The following is a 20,294-nucleotide window of genomic DNA, read 5'->3' as shown; positions in this document are numbered from 1 at the left end:
TGGTTTTTCTCTCTGAAAGGATGGGGGCAGGACTGCGGGTAGGATTCTGGTGACATAATAAGCTGGATGTGATGTTTTTCAACTGTGGGAACAATCATCCTTGGAATCTTTCTCCCCAGTCACCCTGAAGTATTTTTTAAAAATGTACAACAAACTACACTAGATCATCTAACCAATATATTGATATATTAGTTTAGTGCTAGATCACTTCGCCCTGATCCTCCCCAAAAAGGGAGAGAGATAAAAATCAGTATGAAATAAAAACAACTCTAACAAACTACAGTAGACTACTATGTTTCTGCCATACTGCATGTGTGTATGTTTTGATATGTTATGGAGAATTTTGAGAAATTGTCTGTTTTCCTTAACACTGTGCAAAATTTTAAGCAGCCCACTAGCTTTACAATGGACCATAAAAGGAGGGCTGGGAACCAGCAGAGGCCAGGGCTGAAGGAAGTGGGGCTGTAAGGTGACTGTGGCTCACACTACATCAGACTGAGCAATCAGTGTGGACAAGGTAAAATAGGGTCTGAATCTAATCACAGCAAAGCTGAATTGCTCTAATTTGGCTTGCCAATGTAATCGCAGCCTTCGGTGAGTGACTAGGTAAGATTTTTTTCATTGAAGTTGTGGATTATATAAAAGTGGATTGGGAGGGAGCCAGTACTTCAGAAGGCAGAATCAGGATTCAAAGTACCTCGACTTACAAATGTCCCTAGGTGAGAATGATTTGAGTTACGAACGGCTCCGCTTGCAAAAAGTTGCTTCAACCTGCAAACGGAGTAGGTTGAAGCAACTTATGAACCAAAAAAAGAGAGAGAAAAACCCTTTCCTGCCCTTTTTTGACCCAAGTTCACCTTAGGTCAAAAGAAGAAAAAAATAAAAAATTCGCCCCCTAGTGGTAGATAAGGATTAACCGGCTTTGCATTACAGTAGTTCCTATAGGAACTAATGCTTCGATTTAAGAACAGCACCTCCACTTAAGAACAAAAAACAGCAGGTACGGATTAAATGGTTTTCAATGCATTCCTATAGAAAAGTTTGCCTCGATTTACGAACTTTTCGACGTACCGGGGTGGGGGAATGTAAAGTTGTATCTTTGGGCAAGAAATGGTTGTCACATAAGCACTAAGCAATTTTCTTTTTTTGCTGCAACAGAGGACAAGACATGCACCTACAGATTCAAATTACAAAAAAGACGTGTTGACTTAAGCGTTGCTCAGAAGAATGACCTTTTAGCAAGTGGTGGTTCGGCAGTGGAATATAGATGACCTTCCTAAGTGACAAGACACGCTTTCCTTGCAGGTTTTTTTTTTTTTTTTTTTTTTTGGATTTATATACCGCCCCATAGCGCTACAAGCACTCTCTGGGCGGTTTACAATTTAATTATACAGGCTACACAAAAGGGCCATAACAGGACATGTAAGTATTGCACAGTTTCTGACATTCCCATGCGATGCCGAAGTGTAAACAAAGTTAACTCAAGATCGATTCACGCAATTGCGTGTTGAAGATGCCAGCGATAAAGCACCGCCCCTTGAAGGGTGGAACAGGCTTCTTTGCCCTGCGAAACAGAAAACTACGCTCTGTCCTTTTAAGCCGGCACTGCGCCCAACGGGGTGAAAAGAAGACGAGTTCTCCTTTTAATAGCGGGACCGACAACCCAACGGTGCTGCTTGGGCGCATGCGCCTCGGCTCTAGCTGCGCAAGAGGAAACCTGCGACGGACTTCTGGCGATTACGTCATGACGCGGGGCACGTCGTGGAGGGGGCGGGGTCCCGGGGCTGGAGCAGGGTCCGCGCGGAGCCTCCCGGGCGCTGGGGAGGGACGGAGGGGAACTCCGCGCGCCCCGTCAATCATGTTCCGCTACCAGGTGAGAAGAAGCCTCTGGCCGACGCGGGGCCTCCTCCTCCCGCCCTCGTTCTTCCTCCCCGCGCGCCAGGGAGGCGGCCGAGAGGAGGATTTCCCCCCCTCCTTGCGGTGACCTTTGACCCCCCCAGCTTCGGGGCTCTTCTCTCCGCGGGGCTGCCCGGTCGTGCCTGCCGGGCGGGGGGGGGGAGGGAGGGCAGGGCCGGCCGGGGAGCCCGGGAGGAGGCGCGGCTGCGGCCAGAGACACCCCCCTCGGGAGGGCGTCCCCCAGCCGGCGTGCGGGTGAAAACCCGTCTAGACTTGGCTGGGTGGGTGGGAAGAGGCAGAACGTGCCCAGGTCCTTCCGTGTTGTGTCTCCCTCTCTTGTCCCGGCCTTGCCCGCCCCGCTTGGCATGAAATCGGAAAGAGAGACACGGAGTTGTCGTCGTCGTCGTCGCTCGCTCGCTCGCCCGCCCCAACTCCGTAGGGCTAATCCCTCCGCAAGCCGATCACTCGTTTGCCAGCCCTAGCGGCTTTCGTTTGTGCGGGGCCTCTTGAGGAAGAGCGGCTACTCTGCCCCCCTCGCTGGTGTTTCCGTTTTCTAGAAAAAGGGAGGCAGGGCACACGTGGAGTTGGCCCCAGGACTGCCTAAAATGCGGAGGGACCGTGTCGGTCATAATGATAATAATCATGTGCCATCAAGTCAGTTCAGGTTTAGGGTGACCCTGATAGGGGGAGAAAAGCCTGAACCCAGATTTGGCCGGTAACAACCCTTTTCAGGGTTTTCCAGGTAGGGAGTGCTCAGAAGTGGTTCGCCATTCCCTTCTTCTAAAGGCTCCCTGGGACTGAGCAGCTTGCCCAAGGCCACAGAGGCTGGCTGTACTCGGAGGAGGCACACCAGGGAATCGAACTTCCAACCCTTTGCTCCACAGCCAGAGGTTGGGAGCTAGCCAGCCAACAAGGCCCACAAGTTAATTCTGGGTTGGAGCTATTGTACAGTTGTGACCATGAAGCACACAGGTAGAATTGCTAGGCATCTGTGAGCTATAGTCGGCAGTTAGGATCCTGAAGGATTGGTTTTGTGTGTGTAAGATTGATGTTTTTAGGTAAATACAGTGTCTTCATGAACAAAACAAGTTTATATTATTGCTTTGTAAGACTGAGCATCATACCTTTCACATATTTACACAAGTTTGCCTTTGATTATCAGGGTAAGAAATTGGGTGTTTCTGTGCCATCAAATCAGAATTGACTTATAGTGACCCTAATAGGGCTTTCAAGGTAAGTGAGGTATTTAAGGAGTGGCTTTACCACTTCCACTCCAGTCACGTTTCCATGCCTGAGTAGGGATTCGAACCCTGTTCCGCAGAGTCCTAGTCTGTTGCTCTATCCACTACATCACACTGGGAATCCAGTTTCCAGAGAAATTCGTTAGATTGCTTTTAATTGATAGAGTGAAATAATAAAACAGTATCAGCTGTCAATTTCTAGAAAATTTTCACTTTTTTGGATGCTTTTTCTGTAGCATTTGCATGTGAATTGTGCTCACGAAAAGGGGGTGTAGAGAGCTAGTGAGCTCTGTGCCAGTAAAATCTGTTAGTTTTCTGGTCAAAGAAATGAGTGGTCTTGAGCTTTTAGGAAACAAAATGGAATACGTTTACAGTTCCAGACTATAAACCCGTTTATAGTCTGGCATGGGAACCTTCACTTTCTATGCAGTGGATTACATTCTCTAGTTTGGACATATTCGTACAGAATACTAGGTTATTTAATCCTTATATAGTGTAGTAACTAAGTATCCTCCAGGTTCTTGGTTGCAACCATGCTTGTGGAGCATTTGAGGCTTGTCCAAAATGCCAGGTTATCCATCCCTGTGAGAAAATCTTTTTTCTGTATAACTTGATTGACTGAAGCTCTTTACAGCGCTCAAATGTGAAATCCATCGTGCTCTTTCCAGTTTTAGTTTTTTCCATGACAAAGCATGTCTGTAATGGGAGACAAAAGAAAGGCATCTAGAAACATTTTTTTAATTCTAGCAGGCAAAGAGAAGTGGAATCCAGAGATCTATTTTAAAAAAAAAAAAATTCAGTCCTTAAAATACTCCAACCCATTTTGGCTTATTTATTATTTCTTGGACTTCTTCAGGGACCATGAAAGAATACAGATACAGTACACCCATTGATTTTGAACCACAGTGTTGTGGTTTATTAAGTACCAGACTAAAAAAAATTGTATCCCAAGGCATTTCACCACTTGCAACAGTTGGCTCTGTGGTATATGCATTAGCTGTCCTTGCAGCAAGCTTTGCATAGGAGAAATTTCCAAGGCTCTTGATGTGTGTACAGAAGAACATGATGGCAGTATCAGACGTACGATGCTAGAGACCCCCTTGGGTTCAACTCTCCTTATAGAATACTACAACATGCCACTTAGATTTTGGAGCAGTTGATGAGATGACACAATCAGTCATAAGATTTTACTGAAAAGAGAGACGAAATGGATTGGATATTAAGATTGTGAATCCTTGAAATCTACATGAAGAATTAAATTTCCTCCCTTTTCTCTAGAGCTCTTACTGTAGTATACTCTGTTCATTCCCTGGGTCACTGTATACTGAGTTGAGACAGTATAACCCTGAAAGTACCTGCTGATTCCAGTACAAAAGTAAATACTGTAATAAAATAAATCAAAATAGTATGTCTTCCTTTCAGTACATTATCACTTGCCACTTAGTGAAATTTGACATTCTTGTATGTGCTGATGCCTTACTGATGTAGGCATGGCTGCAACTGAAAATGAATTAATTTTGATATTTTAGGGAAGTAATAAGATTGCCATTGTTTTGATCATAATAGCTATATTCTTTTTCTTCTTTCTGAGCCACCAAAGTCCGTAAAAAGCTTTGGCCAAAGTGAGTCGGGCTGTTCTGAATGGGTAAAACATACCTTTACCTCTTGAAATTACATTTGCCCTTACACGTTGTGTGTCTGAGTTAGCTAAAGTATGGATTAAGCCTTTGAGCAATTCAAATAGTATTTCCCTGGGATGGTTCTATGTCCTGCAAGAAGAGTTTAAAAAGAATTTTCCTTTCCTTTTGTGTGTCTCTGCTTTTTGTTAGTGTAGTGAGGCTTCTAATCTACATACATGACAAAGCATCAGTTTAATAAGAGACTGTGTTAGATACTCTAAATTGGTTAATGTAAAATGTAAGAGTGTGATCTTGTATGGTGTAAGCAGAGGAATAAAAATACTGTGAAAGTAAGCCTTTCCCTTGTATGGGTACCAGGAATATTGTCAGGCACTCTTAGTTATTTATACTTTCCCCACGTACACAAGAAGGGAAGGAAATATTTTTATTCTATTTCTGTGTGGAGAAGACTTTTCTCACACTATCTGTCCTCTGAATACAATGAGTACTCTGTTGTCATGCTTCTGTGTCATTTCATCCTCTCCTCTGAGGTTACACTTCTGTGCCTCACCTTTGTAGCAAGCAATGGAGTAATGGCATTTCTTCTCCTTTTCCTTCCAGGTAGTACACCTTGTGCTACAAAGCTAGCTATAGAACTTTGCTAGCCAGTACTGGATGGTGCCTGTGGCAAGTGTGACACACCATCTATGCCAGCCACAGCCACCCTCCTGTGTTATGAGCTTGCTCAAAGTTATTTGGTAACTGCTTCCAAGGCAACCAAAGTTGCAAGAAGGCTCCTCATGTTTTGCATCAGGGCTTGAGCTGGGAGTGTTAAAGCTAGGTCAGTTTCAGTAAATATCCTTTGAATTCACTTATTTTTCTTTTTACGTGCACAAATGAAATTAACGCTCTACTCCAGGAAGCATTAGTGGAGCTTATTTTTTTATATAAGTGAAACTATTATTCCTGTAAGATAGTATCTCCTCTACCCAATAACTTGATACAGAATTCTAAGGGTATAAGGTCTTTGAAAATGCTGACATGCAGGAATAAAAAATTATTATGGTGCACTGAGCCCCAAGATAGAGCTGTGTTCTGTTAAGTAACTTAAAGGTGAGGAACCAGTCAAATACCGTCACTATGGTTAAAAATGTTTTGAACCCAGGAGTGCCAATATGCAGGTGACATGTTACCTACATTTTTTCCTGTTAATTTTTGAAGAATGTTTAAGTGTATGTTGGTCTGGTGTTAAGGATAAAACCTAAAACACAATCTAACTCATGAATAATTTACATATATACATTCTACAACATGGAGTTGCAGTAAATTGTTGTTGTTGTTTAGTGGTTAAGTTGTGTTCAACTTAACCACTAAAGATCATGGTCCAAGATCATGGACCAGAGCACGCCAGGCCCTCCTGTCTTCCACTGCCTCCTGGAATTTGATCAAATTCATGTTGGTAGCTTCGGTGACACTGTCCAACCATCTCCTCTGTCGTCCTCTTCTCCTCTTGCCCCCACATTTCCCCAACATCAGGGTCTTTTCCAGAGAGTCTTCTCATGAGATGGCCAAAGTATTGGAGACTCAGCTTCAGCATCTGTCCTTCCAGTGAGCACTCAGGGTTGATTTCCTTCAGGATGGATAGGTTTGTTCTCTTTGCAGTCCAGGGGACTCTCAAGAGTCTCCTGCAGCACCACAATTCAAAAGCATCAATTCTTTGGTGGTCAGCCTTCTTGATGGTCCAGCTCTCACTTCCATACATCGCGAATGGAAAAACCATAGCTTTGACTATGCCGACCTTTGATGTCTTTTTAAGATGCTGTCTCCTCCCAAGAAGCAAGCGTCTTTCAATTTCGTGGCTGCTGTTACCATCAGCAGTGATCATGGAGCCCAAGAAGGTAAAATCTGTCACTGCCTCCATATCTTCCCCTTCTATTTGCCAGGAGGTGATGGGACCAGTGGCCATGATCTTAGTTTTTTTATGTTGAGCTTCAGACCATTTTTGGTACTCTCCTCTTTCACCTTTATTAAGTGGTTCTTTAAATTCTCCTCACTTTCTGCCCTCAGAGTGGTATCATCTGCATATCTGAGGTTGTTGATATTTCTTCTGGCAATTTTAATTCCCTCTTGGGACTCCTCCAGTCCAGCCTTTTGCATGATGTATTCTGCATATAAATAAGCCGGGGGGAGAATATACAGCCTTGTCGTACTCCTTTCCCAATTTTGAACCAATCACTTGTTTCATATCCAGTTTTAACTGTTGCTTCCTGTCCCACATATAGATTTCTCAGGAGGTAGATAAGATCGTCAGGCACTCCCATTTCTTTAAGAACTTGCCATAGTTTGCTGTGGTCCTCACAGTGAAAGGCTTTTGCGTAGTCAATGAAGCAGAAGTAGATGTTTTTCTGGAACTCTATGGTTTTCTCCATAATCTAACACATGTTAGCAATTGATCTCTAGTTCCTCTGCCCCTCCAGCTTGTACTTCTAGGAGTTCTCAGTCCACATACTGCTGAAGCCTACCTTGTAGGATTTCGAGCATAACCGTGCTAGCATGTGAAATGAGTGCAATTGTATGGTAGTTGGAGCATTCTTTGGCACTGCCCTTCTTTCGGACTGGGATGTAGACTGATCTTTTCCAATCCTCTGGCCACTGCTGAGTTTTCCAAACTTGCTGGCATATTGAGTGTAGCACCTTAACAGCATCATCTTTTAATATTTTAAATAGTTCAATTGAAATGCCATCACCTCCACTGGCCTTGTTGTTAGCCAGGCTTTCTAAGGCCCACTTGACTTCACTCTCCAGGATGTCTGGCTCAAGGTCAGCAGCCACACTGTCTGGGTTGTTTTGGACATCCAGATCTTTCTGGTATAATTCCTCTGTTTATTCTTGCCACCTCTTCTTGATGTCTTCTGCTTCTGTTAGGTCCCTCCCATTTTTGTCCTTTATCATGTCCATCTCTGCACAAAACGTTCCTCTAATATCTCCAATTTTCCTGAACAGATCTCTGGTTTTTCTTTTTCCGTTATTTTCCTCTATTTCTTTGCATTGTTCATTTAAGAAGTCCCTCTTGTCTCTCCTTGCTATTCTTTGGCAGTCTGCATTACATTTTCTGTAACGTTCCCTATCTCCCTTGCATTTTGTTTCCCTTCTCTTCTCTGCTACTTGTAAGGCCTCGTTGGACAGCCACTTTGCTTTCTTGCATTTCCTTTTCTTTGGAATGGTTTTTGTTGCTGCCTCCTGTACAATGTTACGAGCCTCCATCCATAGTTCTTCAGGCACTCTGTCCACCAAATCTAGTTCATTAAACCTGTTCTTCATTTTCACTGTTTAGATTATACCTGACTAGCCCAGTGGTTTTTCCTACTTTCTTCAGTTTAAGCTTGAAGCTAATGATCAGAGCCACAATCAGCTCCAGGTCTTTTTTTTTTCTTTTCTGACTTTATAGAACTTCTCCATCTTTGGCTGCAGAGAATATACTCAATCTGATTTCAGTATTGCTCATTTGGTGATGTCCATGTGTAGTGGACACAACATTTCTTGTGTTGTTGGAAAAGAGTGTTTGTGATTACCAGCTTGTTCTCTTGACAAAACTCTATTAGCCTTTGCCCTGCTTCATTTTGAACTCCAAGGCCAAACTTAACTGTTGTTCCTTTTACCTCTTGACTCCCTATTTTAGCATTCCAATCCTTATAATGAGAAGAATATCTTTCTTTGGTGTCAGTTCTAGAAGGTGTTGTAAGTCTTCATAGAATTGGTCTATTTCAGCCTCTTCGGCATCGGTGGTTGGTGCATAAACTTGGATTATTATGATGATGAAATGTCTGCCTTGGATTTTTGAGATTGTATCCCAGTAAAGCTTTTCCCACTCTTTTGTTGACTATGAAGGCTAATCCATTTCTTCTACGGGATTCTTTCCCACAATAGTAGATATGATAATCGTCTGAATTGAATTTGCCCATTCCCGTCCATTTTAGTTCACTGACGCCCAGGATGTCGATGTTTATTCTTGCCATCTCCTGTTTGAATACATCCAGCTTATCAAGGTTCATAGATCTTACGTTCCAGGTTCCTATGCAGTATTTTTCTTTGCAGCATCGGACTTTCCTTTCACTTCCAGGCGTGTCCGCAGCTGAGTGTCCTTTCAACTTTGGCCCAACCAATTCATTAGCTCTGGAGCTACAGTACTTGTCCTCTGCTCTTCTTCAGTAGCATGTTGGACACCTTCCGACCTGATCTTTTAGCGTCGTGTCTTTTAGCCTTCTGTTTCTGTCCATGGAGTTTTCTTGGCAAAGATACTGGAGTGGCATTGCCAGTTCCTACTCTAGGTGGATTGCATTTAGTCGGAACTCTCCACTATGACCTGTCTGTCTTGAGTGTCCCTGCATGGTATAGCCCATAGTTTCTCTGAATTACTCAAGCCCCTTTGCCACAACAAGGCAGCAATCCATGAAGGGGTAAATAGTTCTTTTACAAATGTGATGTTTCAGTGTGGTAGTTACTATTTTATTCATTTAATTAGCACATGTAACTTGATGGTTGAAGTATTTTTACTATTGTAATAGAGTTAGCCTTTAAGTACTAGATTGTTACATTTATGTGAGTGGTCAGTTGATCAAATATATGTATTTTTTGCCCAAAAGCTCGACTATAGAGTAACACATGTCAGAAAATGGTGTTCATCTTGGATAGATATGTTGCCTTTCTCATTCTCGCATATCTTAACACACAGCTTTTGTTCGCCAGTGCCTGTATCACTGAAAAGTAACCACACAAGACAGGGTACTTGTTCAGAGTGGTTTCTGTTTTTTGTCTTGCCTTCAGTTTCTGTTCATTACACTTTTAGTTTTGTTTTCTTTACATAGTCAAGATAGGTAGTGTTGTTCAAGCTCTAAGGCACAGGAGTGCCTTATGATGGGTTTGTTCTGCAATGCCCAGCAGATCTTGGCAGCATAGCTGATGATGGGGGATTATGGGAGTCATGGCCTATAAATATTGTGAGGGCCACAGTTGTCCATTTGTGTTCGAACTATTAAAGATAAAGACTGGCTTGTGCTTGTGACTTGAAGCTGTGATATCACTTTCCTCCAAATGCAACTCATACTGACTCTTGAGTGGAACCACTCCCTATAGAAGACACTCTGACACAGAAAGAAGAAAGTGGGAACAGGGTGATGTTAAAGCAATTATTAAACAGTTATTTGTATTCAACGAGTTATAACTATTGTCTATGGAAGAAATGACACCCAGGTTTTAGACCACGAGCCATGTAGTCTGGAAATATTTTTCTTTAAACCTTGATGAACCTGCTGCAGAGTCAATTATCTGTGGGCTTCAACATTATGTGGTAGAGCACAGTGTGTATCGGCATTCTTGTAGTTGTCTGAATTACAGTTCAGAAGAAAAGGCTATGCTCCCCCTGGTTCTTCCAAACAGAAATAGAAATACACTGACCTTCTGCTGAATACAGTTTGGCACCATGCATGTTCTGCTAGATATCTCATACGTGTCCAGAGACACGTGCTAGGTGTTGAAATATGTTACAGACAGCCTCAACGTTCAGTGGTGGAACACATGGCCCATATGCAGCAATTTCTAGATTTGATCCCTGAGATTTCCAGATAGGACTGGTAAAATGAACTGCTGGATAGCTCAGTGGCTTAGGCATCCGGCTGCAGAGACTGGGAGCTTGATTCTCCACTGTGTGTCCTTGAAAGGGGCTCAACTCAATGATCCATAGGGTCCCTTCCAGCTCTGCAGTTCTAAGAGTCTTAAGAAATGAGGGTCATTTCTGGTTTGTGTTCACAATACTTATCTAGATGGACCAGTGATCTGAGTTGAGATGTAAGGTGGTACTTTAGTGGGACATTAAAAGTGGTGAATTAACCTGAAGATTTTGGACGCTTTTCGCCTGAAGAATCCTGAATAGAGATGGGCACAGAATGAACCGTGAAGCAAAGAAACCCATGTGCTGTCCTGTTTTGTGGTTTGTTTTGTGATTTGAGGAACACACCTGCCCCAGAACAAAATGAAATGCTGAATTATTACCAGTGTTGGTAATTTGTATGTGGGATATAACTCAGACATCCCAAATCCAATCTTCACCAAACTTGGACTGACTTTTGGGCTGGCTCTCCTCCCCATCCCCTGCAAGTTTGGCAAAGATTAGGTTTTGGATGTCTGAGTTATTGCCCCCCCCCCCAAAAGCAGGTTCTTCAAGAAAAGTGCTCTTTAGCATCTGGATAACATCTGGAAGTCGTGAAACACACCAATCATAAAACAGTTCATTTTGTTGGAAAGTTTGTGGTTCATAGTTCATGAACAGAGGTGATCCACAAAACATCATGAGCAGCCATTTTCCCAGTTTGTGCACATCTCTAATCCTGAATCTTAGCAGTTGAAATTGCAAATTCTGCGTTGTGTCTTTCCCACAAAGTATTTAATTCCAGTTTAAAACATAAGTAGCTTTCAGCTGAAAGAAAAACTGTAGGCAGCGTGGTTTTGTAGGTGGGTGTCGCGTTCTCATGGTTTTTGTGCCATATTAGTCTGGAGTGATAGGTGCACTGCAAAGCAGTTTTGCACATGTGTTGGATAGGTGAAGATAGTCTTCCAGCTACTCAAATTATGATTTGTTGGGATTTTGTATAATTAAGTTTCTAGTCTACAGAAGAATATTTTGGCATCATGTAGAAAAAGCTGAAATGTTTTTCTAGCTCTTGAAATCAGTGTGTGGGTTTCCTCCATTTTCAGTCTCTTGAGGATTGCCCTTTAGATGAGGATGAAGAAGCCTTTCATCATTTGGCTGAGGAAGATGAAGATATTGACCAGTTCAATGATGACACATTTGGAGCCGGTGCCATTGGTGAGTCTGTATAACAAATGGATCTTACCTTTTTAAGCATATACGTGGAATGTGATATACCGTGGTGCCTGGCTTAATGATTACCTCGTTAAATGCTGAATCCGCTTGATGATGAGGTTTTTAAATTGCTATAGTGACTGCAAAACGATGGGAGAAAATCAGTTTACGATGATCGGTTCCCTGCTTTGGGAACCGATTTTTTGCTTAACAATCGTTTTAAAAACAGCTGATCGGCAGCTCTCAAAATGGCCACCCGCTGTGCAGAATGGCTCCCTGCTGTTTTTAGGATGGATTTTTCGCAGGACAGGCACCAGAAAATGGCCGCCCTATGGAGGATCTTTGCTGGACGATTAGGTATTTAGCCCATTGGAACGCATTGAGCGGTTTTCAATACGTTTCAGTGGGGTTTTTTCCCCGCTGGAAATGGATTAACATTGTCAAGCGAGGCAGCATTGTAATTCTATGGAAATTCTATGTTCCCTTCTCTTCCGGTGGAAGATCTTGTGGCCCAATCCTGAGTTGCACTCCTGTCATTTAGACTAGGGCCTGAGGCGCCCTTTACTATTTATATATTTTGCCTGTGAGGAATAGATGGATGATGCTGTCTTAGAAGGAGGAATGAGAGATGTGGCATGAGTGCTAGCTAGCCCAATATCCTTTCTGTCCTACCTTTGTAGATGATGACTGGCAGGAAGCCCATGAAAGGCTGGCAGAGCTGGAAGAAAAGCCTGCGTCCTCGGGAGAGCAAGTGGATCAGGGAGTTACGGATGAGATGGACCTGCTGGGGGACCATGAAGAGAATCTGGCAGAGAGGTTGAGCAAGATGGTGATTGATAATGAACTGGAAGATCCTGCCATCATGCAGGCTGTGCAAACACGGCCCGTGGTGCAGGTGCGTAATAAGTAACGAGGGGCAAGAAAGGAATAATCTTGCTTCTGGCGGGCTGTCCTGCTTATAGAGTGCTTTCAGTGACCTTCCTCGCTGTCTTCCTTCTTCCCAACAGCCGGGTGGCCTCAGTTCGAGCATCTGGGATGGCCCTTCAGTTCTCAGGCGCATTAGAGGTCCCCTTCTCACTCAGGTGCAGTGCCTTTCATTTTTCTCTTGTTCTGTAGAAAAGAATGTAGATTTTCTAGACAGCCGGATGTTTTTCTCACTACTTCCCTAATTTAATGTTTTCCTACTACAGCATGCTGTGCACAGCTCATAAGGTTGCTTCTTTGGACTACAAAGTCCTAAAAAGTAATTTTTCCAAGTCCTGAGATACACTTCTTCCCAGGAAGCCTTTATTTTTACATAGACAAACACTCAAGGGAGAGGATGGAATAGAGGAGAAGGCTGGGGTTTTGGCAAAGTTGCCGCAAGCTGTCCTTGAGGAAATCATGTTTGAATAGGTTGTATCTCATGCCATCGTCTCTAGTCATGGTGGGCCTCGTCTCCAGAATAAGATCTCTCATGGTGCCATCTCTAGACTACTTCATCATGGGTGAATGCATGGGTAACCAGGCTTGTGGTTTGGAAATGTGGGGGTCATGGCGGTTCTCTGGAAGAGCTCTGTTTTTCAAAACTACTTTGGCATTGCCTGTCAGGATCTGTCATTCAGAGAGGCTCTGCTGGAATGTAGGAAGCCCAGCTGGGCTGACAAACCAACCCAAGGTAAAATTAGGATTGGATTTTATTTAAATCAAATCAAATCAATTTAAATCAGTTTAAATTGACTAGCCAATGAGCATCTTATTTAAACAAAATCTGATTTAAACTTTAAAAAAAGATCAAACCGAACTTTTAATTTTTAAAAAAATTTAAATTGGGTTTTTAAAATAAAGTGCTTACATGGGACCCCCGTATCCAGGGGGGAATGGTTCCAAGCCCTCCCACATTTCCTGAAAACCATGGATAATAGTGAATGCCCCCACCCCCTACTGTTGTTACTGCACCCACAAGAAGTGGCCTGGGCCAGCTTCCAACCCTCCACCTACCTCCTGCAGTGACAGAGCGCAAAGGGGCTGAGCCACCAGCAGCGGGGATGGGGCAAGAAGTGCTCTTTCTAGCTCTGCTTCCTCACCGAGAAGCAGCCCTGAGGCAGCAGTAGAGGAGGAGGGATTGGGCCTGCCTGCCTGAGACTGAAGGCCCAGGTAAGTGGGCCAGAAGCAGAACCGGGGGGGGGGGGCAGATGTGTGTGAAGGAAGGCAGCTTCGTGTGTCCAGGATTGGGGAGAAAAGGGCAGGGCAGGAGGCTACCACCTTCTCAAGAGGTGGCCTGGGCCAGCGCCACACCCTTCCTCCTACCTCCTGCAGCAGGCGAAGGGGCTGACCCACTAGGATGCTGAGGAGAGGCTGTTAAGGTTTGGGAACCACTGTCATAAAAAAAAGGGGGGGGATTCCTGAAGAGAACAAGAATTCATCTTGGTCTCCCTCTAGTGGCCAGTTCTGATAAACCATGCATTTTGGGGAGGATTTCTTTATTTCAATATTTTTAGTACAGTACAGTTAGTGTTTTCATACCATGGACAAGTTGATCAGCGGATATTCACCCAGAGGATACTGATCCAGCAGATAAAGGGTTCCTACTATATTGACTAGAGATTTAAATCATTATTTAAAGTGTGATTTAAATTGATTTAAATAAAATCCACCCTGTTATTTGTTACACTGAAATAGTGACATGGTTCTCTCTGTTCATGCATTTGAAATGAAACTTCATTATGCCTTGGTTGCCAAACAACAACAAAAGTAATCTGTTAAAGAAAAATGAAATTGCTTGTCACTTGTTACTCCTAACCTCTGGGTTTTCTTTGGTGTTGTATTAGGAACACAGGAGGCTGCCTTATACTGAGCCAGGCCATTGGTCTGTCTAGCTCAGCATTTTCAGCCCTGAGTAGTAGCAGCTCACGAGGGCTTCAGCCAGGATTCTTTTGTACCCTGGCTGCTTATCAGTGGTATTTCACAATGGTATCTTAGCCAAGTACTGGCTAGACCTGGTTTGCTTAACTTCTGAAATGAGATGAGATTGACTATGGTCAGGGTGATATGGTGGTAGATTCCATTAAAATGTTGATTTACTCCTGTAAGAATCTGGAGCTCCTGGCATTTAGGTTTGGCAAAAGCTGATAGCAGGCTACAGAAGCCCAGTGTTAAAACAACAATTCACCTTGCAAAGTTGTGTAGACACAATGCAGGGCATCAAAGAGCTCCTGACTGACAGACCTGCCCCTTTCTTTCCTGTTTGTAGATTTGTCTGACATATCAGGAGCTTTCTCATCATGTGGTGGGAGACAGGATAGCAGACGGAATAGTCTAGTTTTTCTTGGATGTGCATATGCTGCACAAAAAATTGGTGGCTCAGAGAAATCTTACGAGCAGATCATTCTCTGTACAGAGCTGTGTTTGCTTGCTGCGTTACAGTCAGTAAGAGTATCAAAAGAATTATTATTCTCTCACTAACTCCATGAGGTCCACTTTTCTGTATTGGTTAAATGTCACATAATTTATCTCCTGCTTTAAAATGGGTATGTGCTAAGCTATATTCCACCTCTGTCTTCTCTGACAGAGAAGTGTCTAAAAACAGACCTTGGAAAAGTTACAGTTTTGGATTCAGCTCCCAGAATCACCAGTCAGTGGTAATTACAGTTGGGTGATTCTGGTAGATGTTGCAGAGTATAGTCCAAGTAACCAGCAAATGTTTCTCCACTTCCTGTTTCCAGGAAGTGCCCTCCGTATCGGTGTTGGAATATGCTCTACCACAGAGACCTCCGCAGGCCCAAGAAGAAGAGCAGGATGTCTCGGAGCGGGCGCTGCCCAGGCGATCCTCCTCACCAGTCATTGGTAGCCCTCCTGTTAGGGCTGTTCCCATTGGGACACCACCTAAGCAGCCCACCATGCCCACCTTCAACCAGCAGGTATTGCTCCCCGTTCTATAAGGAGGGAAGGTGGATCTGAAAATGGCGGCTTCATGGATGAGCTGAGGAGGAAAACAAGAGGAGGAAGAATCCGTGGCATGCTGTGATGTGTAGGGATTGCCACTGAGTGTTTAGCTTAGCCCCCTTCAGAAGCACATTGTGTGCTGTCAGTAGTTGTGCCTTCTTGGAGGGCTTGTTTCCTTGCGCCTTGGGTGCTGCCTGGAGAACTAGATGTTACAGTTACCCTTACATCTTCTGTCCTGTCTTCCTAAATGAAAAGTGTAAATGCCTGAAATAATGGTGTCCTGCCAGCCACTGTTTGTTTCATAAAAGGCAATGCAAAAGAATCAGGCAAAGATTTGACTTCTTTCTCCTGGTGTACAGAATGTGCAGTGAAATGGGGGGTCAAATATCCCACTGTGAAAATTCTCCTTTGGCTTCTTTGTCATGGGGTGGCTTGTGTGTTCTCAAAGCTGTGCATATAATAACACTAGAAAGCCATCCTTGCGTTGCCGCCATGGGACAAAATAGGGTGGCAATTTCTGCTTTTTCTGTCTGCTCTTCCTTAGAGCTTTCCCAAAGCCACCCTCCTATCAGGAGGGAATAAAGTTAACTTGACTACATCAGCTTTGTTAATGTTGAGAAAACCTGTTTTCTAGAAGATAGTCTTGGAGAGAGTAGTTGGTGGTGGGTTGAGGCTTAAAGCAGATCCCTGGTTTTGATTTTGCATTCTTTTCTTTCAACTGCCTAGATCCTGTGTCCAAAGCCTGTTCATATCAGAGTCCCAATTCAGCAGCGTTACCCAAGCCCATTCAATGAGAGGATGTCTCCAAACCAACTCTGCAATATGACGGTAGTTTTGACTGCATAGTTATATGGGCTGGCTTGTTCTTTATCTTGTCTTGCCTTTTCCCTTCCTCCAGCATTCCTCACTCCTCCTCATGTGCTTGAAGGCCAGCCCTCGTGAAGGTAGCCTTGAATGTCTTTGGTCTTTACTGTGTTTTGAAACAGTCTCCCAGACCTAATTGCAAAAATCCTCATGGGGCGCCTTTGTGCATTTCAAAAGGTCTTTTTGTCTGTTTGTATATTTATAGTAATAGAGATAATACTCCCGTAACTTGTTTTTCTGTCTTAAAAGAAGGAAGTTTGAATAGAAGAGCTTAGATCCTTGTTTATATTTTGTTCTCATGATGTTTTCATGCCTATTCTTTGGGTTGTTTTTTTTTTACAGTAAATCAGTTTTTGTCAGAAATAACTCCAGAATAATGACAGTTTTGAAATGTAGTATTTCTGGCTGTTCATGATTTACTGATTCTGCTAATTAATTTAGAAAGGCATGGCATACTTTTAAAGGGGCCTTCATGCTGGTCCTCCAGTCTTTAAACACCTTGTTTAGTGCTGTACTGAATTCCTTTGTTAAACTTCCTATCTCCCTCCTACATCCTGTTCTGTAGGATGAGCATAGTGAGTAGACCACATGTTAACATGCACCTCTGCTTCCATCTTGCCTTCTTCAGACAGTTCTAATTTCTGTAGTTTTCTCCTCCCTCCCTCCCTCTCTTTCTTTCTTTGCCCTTGGAATGTTCATATTGGGTTACTGATTGTTTTTAGAATTGTTGTCTTCCATTTCTCTCTTCCCAGAACTCTTCTCTCCTGGGCCACCCATTCCCTCCCAGCGTAACTCCTGTTCTCACCCATCTTCAAAGAGCACAGCTGCTAGGAGGAGCGCAGGTAAACACTAGATTATTGTCTTGCTGTCATTCTGTCTCCTTGTGCTGTTGCACATGGTATCACATAATTACTGTTTTGCTTTTTTTCTGCACATGTTTTTTCTCTCTGTATCTGCCTTTTGTGTTTCCTTTGCTTTCCAGGTCATATATTCTGGGAATAGAGGAACTATCCACAAAGGTCTCTTTTGCATTATCCAGCAGATAGAAGTTTTTGTATTGGCAGTATTTTCTTCTTCTTATCCTTACAGGCAGGGAGGATGTCTCCCAGCCAGTTTGCACGGGTCTCTGGACTTGTTAGCAGCCCTCTGGCTTCCATGAATCCCAAACTCCTCCAAGGCAGAGTTGGGCAGATGATGCCTCCATCCAGTGGGTTTCGTGCCTTCTTTGGGGCCCCACCTCCACCATCATCACAACACCACTCCCCATGCCCTGGAGCCCACTTGCAGAATCTAAGGTATTCCTCCCCACTCAACTTATTCTGCCTTTTGGAATGGGAGGGATTGGGGGGGGGGGAGCCTGAATGAATTGTCTTCGTGATTCTTCCGTTTCCTGAGAGAGACCCTTTTTCCCTAGGCCTCCACCACAGATGTTCAGGCCAGATACAACCCACCTTCACCCGCAGCACCGGCGACTCTTACATCAGAGGCAGCAGCAGAACAGGAAGTGAGTTTTGGATGCATCTGTGTGCTTCTGCTGAGGTAGGGAGGGAAAGCTGAAATGCCTCACAGTGCAAGCAGCAAGGTACTATTGGGATTGTGCATACTCAGTCTCAAGGGAACACAATTTCTGATCCCTGAGTAACCTGTGCAGCTCACATGCTCTGACATACAGTGGTCAATAAATATGCACAAGCTGGATTTTCAGTGCAAAGGATTAAAAATGACGGGCATTCCATTAATGAATGGAATTTGGTTGAGTGAAGACTGTCTTTTATATTTGGGGTCCACAATAGGCTTCTAAGCCCAGTCAAAATGACTGCAGTAGCCACAGGAAAAGAATTATTCCTTCATGTTTGTACAGTTCATTGCTGTTGGATGGAGATGTACAAATGAGTTTTTAAAGAGTGCATACAGGGAAAAAAACCAAAACAGAATGGTAGGAGTCACCACGTTCCACCTGTTTGTCTGTCCTGAACCTTTGGTACACTGCTGGTGGGGAGAAAATGCTGGACTTCATGTATGCCAAGCCTTATCTAGCAAGACAATTCTTACATTCTTAGATGCACAGAACACTAGAACCCCACTCTGAGTCTAGCATTTCTGTGTTTCTAATCTTTTTTTGGAGTCTGCCTACAAATGTGTTGACTTTTTCCTCTGTGTTCAGGACAAGAATCTTGCTTCTTCAAAGAAAGCAGATAGATCTCCTATTCTTCCGATAAAGTCCCTGACACAGTAACCTCGCTTCATACCTAGAACATCCATATTCTTGAGCATCTGTTCTTCAGAGGGATTTCTGAACAGCAGATAGTTATTCAAATCATTGAGAGGGCAAGGAAGTCATTTCATGACCTATCAAAACAAAACAAGGTTGTGATTGGGTTGAAGTTTTCTTCATCTTTATTACCCTACTGAGGCTTTCCTACCAAGACTGCAGCTCCCATCAGTGCTGGCCAGGATAACCAATATTGCAGAATTCTGGAGGTTGCATTCCTAGAATCTGGAACACTGTACTTTGCCCAGTCCTGATTTACTCCCCTTATGAGTTTGGAAATGAGTACACTGGCCTTGCATGTTGCATTGATCTAGGGCTGATTTTTACAACCCACACAAATCTGCTCGAGTTTGCCTCTTCTCTGCCCTGAAAATTAGCCAAGATGTATGTATGTTTCTGCCAAGATATTCCTTGTAAAGCACAGGCTCTTTGCTGTAAGTGGTACTTATGTAGCAAAACACAGTGCACAACTGTTCAGTATTGTTTTTCCTGAATTCTACAACACTCCTTTCAGTCAGCACCGGAACATAAATGGGTCAACTGGGGACCGAGGGAACCACCGAATTAACCATCAAGAGCAGATCAGGAAAGACCCATATGCCAATCTCATGCTGCAACGGGAAAAGGACTGGGTGTCAAAGATCCAGATGATGCAGCTGCAAAGCACTGATCCATACTTGGATGATTTCTACTATCAGGTTGGTACTTCTGTAACCTTGCAAAATCCTTGAGAACCCAGTCCCTGATAATGCAGAATGGCAACAGACCTAGCAGTTTTGCTCTGGATCTGGTTGTGATCCAAAAAAAATTCTTTGTCTTTCTTCAAGATCCGTAGTCACTCTTGGTTGTAATGGGGAAGGTAAATACTCTTCTTTGTTAAAAGTGCTGTGCTGTTGTGATTCTTACTCCCATTTTTGTGTCTTAGAACTATTTTCAGAAGCTGGAAAAGTTGTCTGCAGCTGAGGAGATGCATGGTGATGGTCCAAAAAAAGAGCGCACTAAGTTAATCACCCCACAAGTGGCAAAGTTAGAGCATGCCTACAAGCCAGGTAAATGCTTTTTGTGCACTGGGGGATGGGCCAACACATACAGTAGAAGGATGGAGCAGAAGTCACAGCTGGAGTAGTGGGCAAGACTACTTCAGAGCAGGGAAGGTTTGGTTTAAATCAAATTGCCCAGAATCTTACTGACATTCACATAAAGTATGTGTGACTTGCCACTGTGAAAAAATTCCCACATGCCACAGCTAATTGTGGGTAATTGATGAGCTGCCAGGATGCATTTTAGTCACTTGCCTGGTTGCATACTGACATCCTGCACAACCGATGGCCACCCCAGCACCTCCTGAATTAGGTCTGGTGAGCTGCAAGATGTTATTCATTTATTCATTCAACTTTTATACTGCCCATCTGTCTACCAAGGCCATTCTGGGTAGTTCACAGTATGATAAAAGAATACAAAACCAAAATTAAACATAACAATCCACATACAAAAACATCACAATGACTAAAACTAATTGATTGATTGATTGATTGATTGATTGATTGATTGATTGATTGATTGATTGATTGATTGATTGATTGATTGATTGATTGATACCCCACCCATCTAGTTGAACG

At 43.5% G+C, this 20,294-nt stretch overlaps 1 protein-coding gene across 1 annotated transcript in view; it reads left to right on the top strand.

The window, feature by feature from the left end:
- Window positions 1–1,727: 1,727 nt before the first annotated feature.
- PATL1 (PAT1 homolog 1, processing body mRNA decay factor) overlaps window positions 1,728–20,294 on the top strand; it is a 31,827-nt gene continuing 13,260 nt past the window's right edge. Inside the window, exons 1-11 of the mRNA XM_020792377.3 lie at window positions 1,728–1,873; window positions 11,507–11,618; window positions 12,296–12,510; window positions 12,623–12,697; window positions 15,320–15,514; window positions 16,266–16,367; window positions 17,156–17,245; window positions 17,493–17,698; window positions 17,818–17,907; window positions 19,190–19,373; window positions 19,601–19,724. Of these exons, the coding sequence (XP_020648036.3) occupies window positions 1,745–1,873; window positions 11,507–11,618; window positions 12,296–12,510; window positions 12,623–12,697; window positions 15,320–15,514; window positions 16,266–16,367; window positions 17,156–17,245; window positions 17,493–17,698; window positions 17,818–17,907; window positions 19,190–19,373; window positions 19,601–19,724 (1,522 nt within the window). The 5' untranslated portion in view covers window positions 1,728–1,744. The remainder of the gene's footprint in view (window positions 1,874–11,506; window positions 11,619–12,295; window positions 12,511–12,622; window positions 12,698–15,319; window positions 15,515–16,265; window positions 16,368–17,155; window positions 17,246–17,492; window positions 17,699–17,817; window positions 17,908–19,189; window positions 19,374–19,600; window positions 19,725–20,294) is intronic.

This window comes from Pogona vitticeps, chromosome 1 (assembly GCF_051106095.1).
Source record: "Pogona vitticeps strain Pit_001003342236 chromosome 1, PviZW2.1, whole genome shotgun sequence".
NCBI classification, from domain to species: domain Eukaryota; kingdom Metazoa; phylum Chordata; class Lepidosauria; order Squamata; family Agamidae; genus Pogona; species Pogona vitticeps.
The sequence above is the reverse complement of the archived record's forward strand: the minus strand, read 5'-3'. Positions and strand labels throughout refer to the sequence as shown.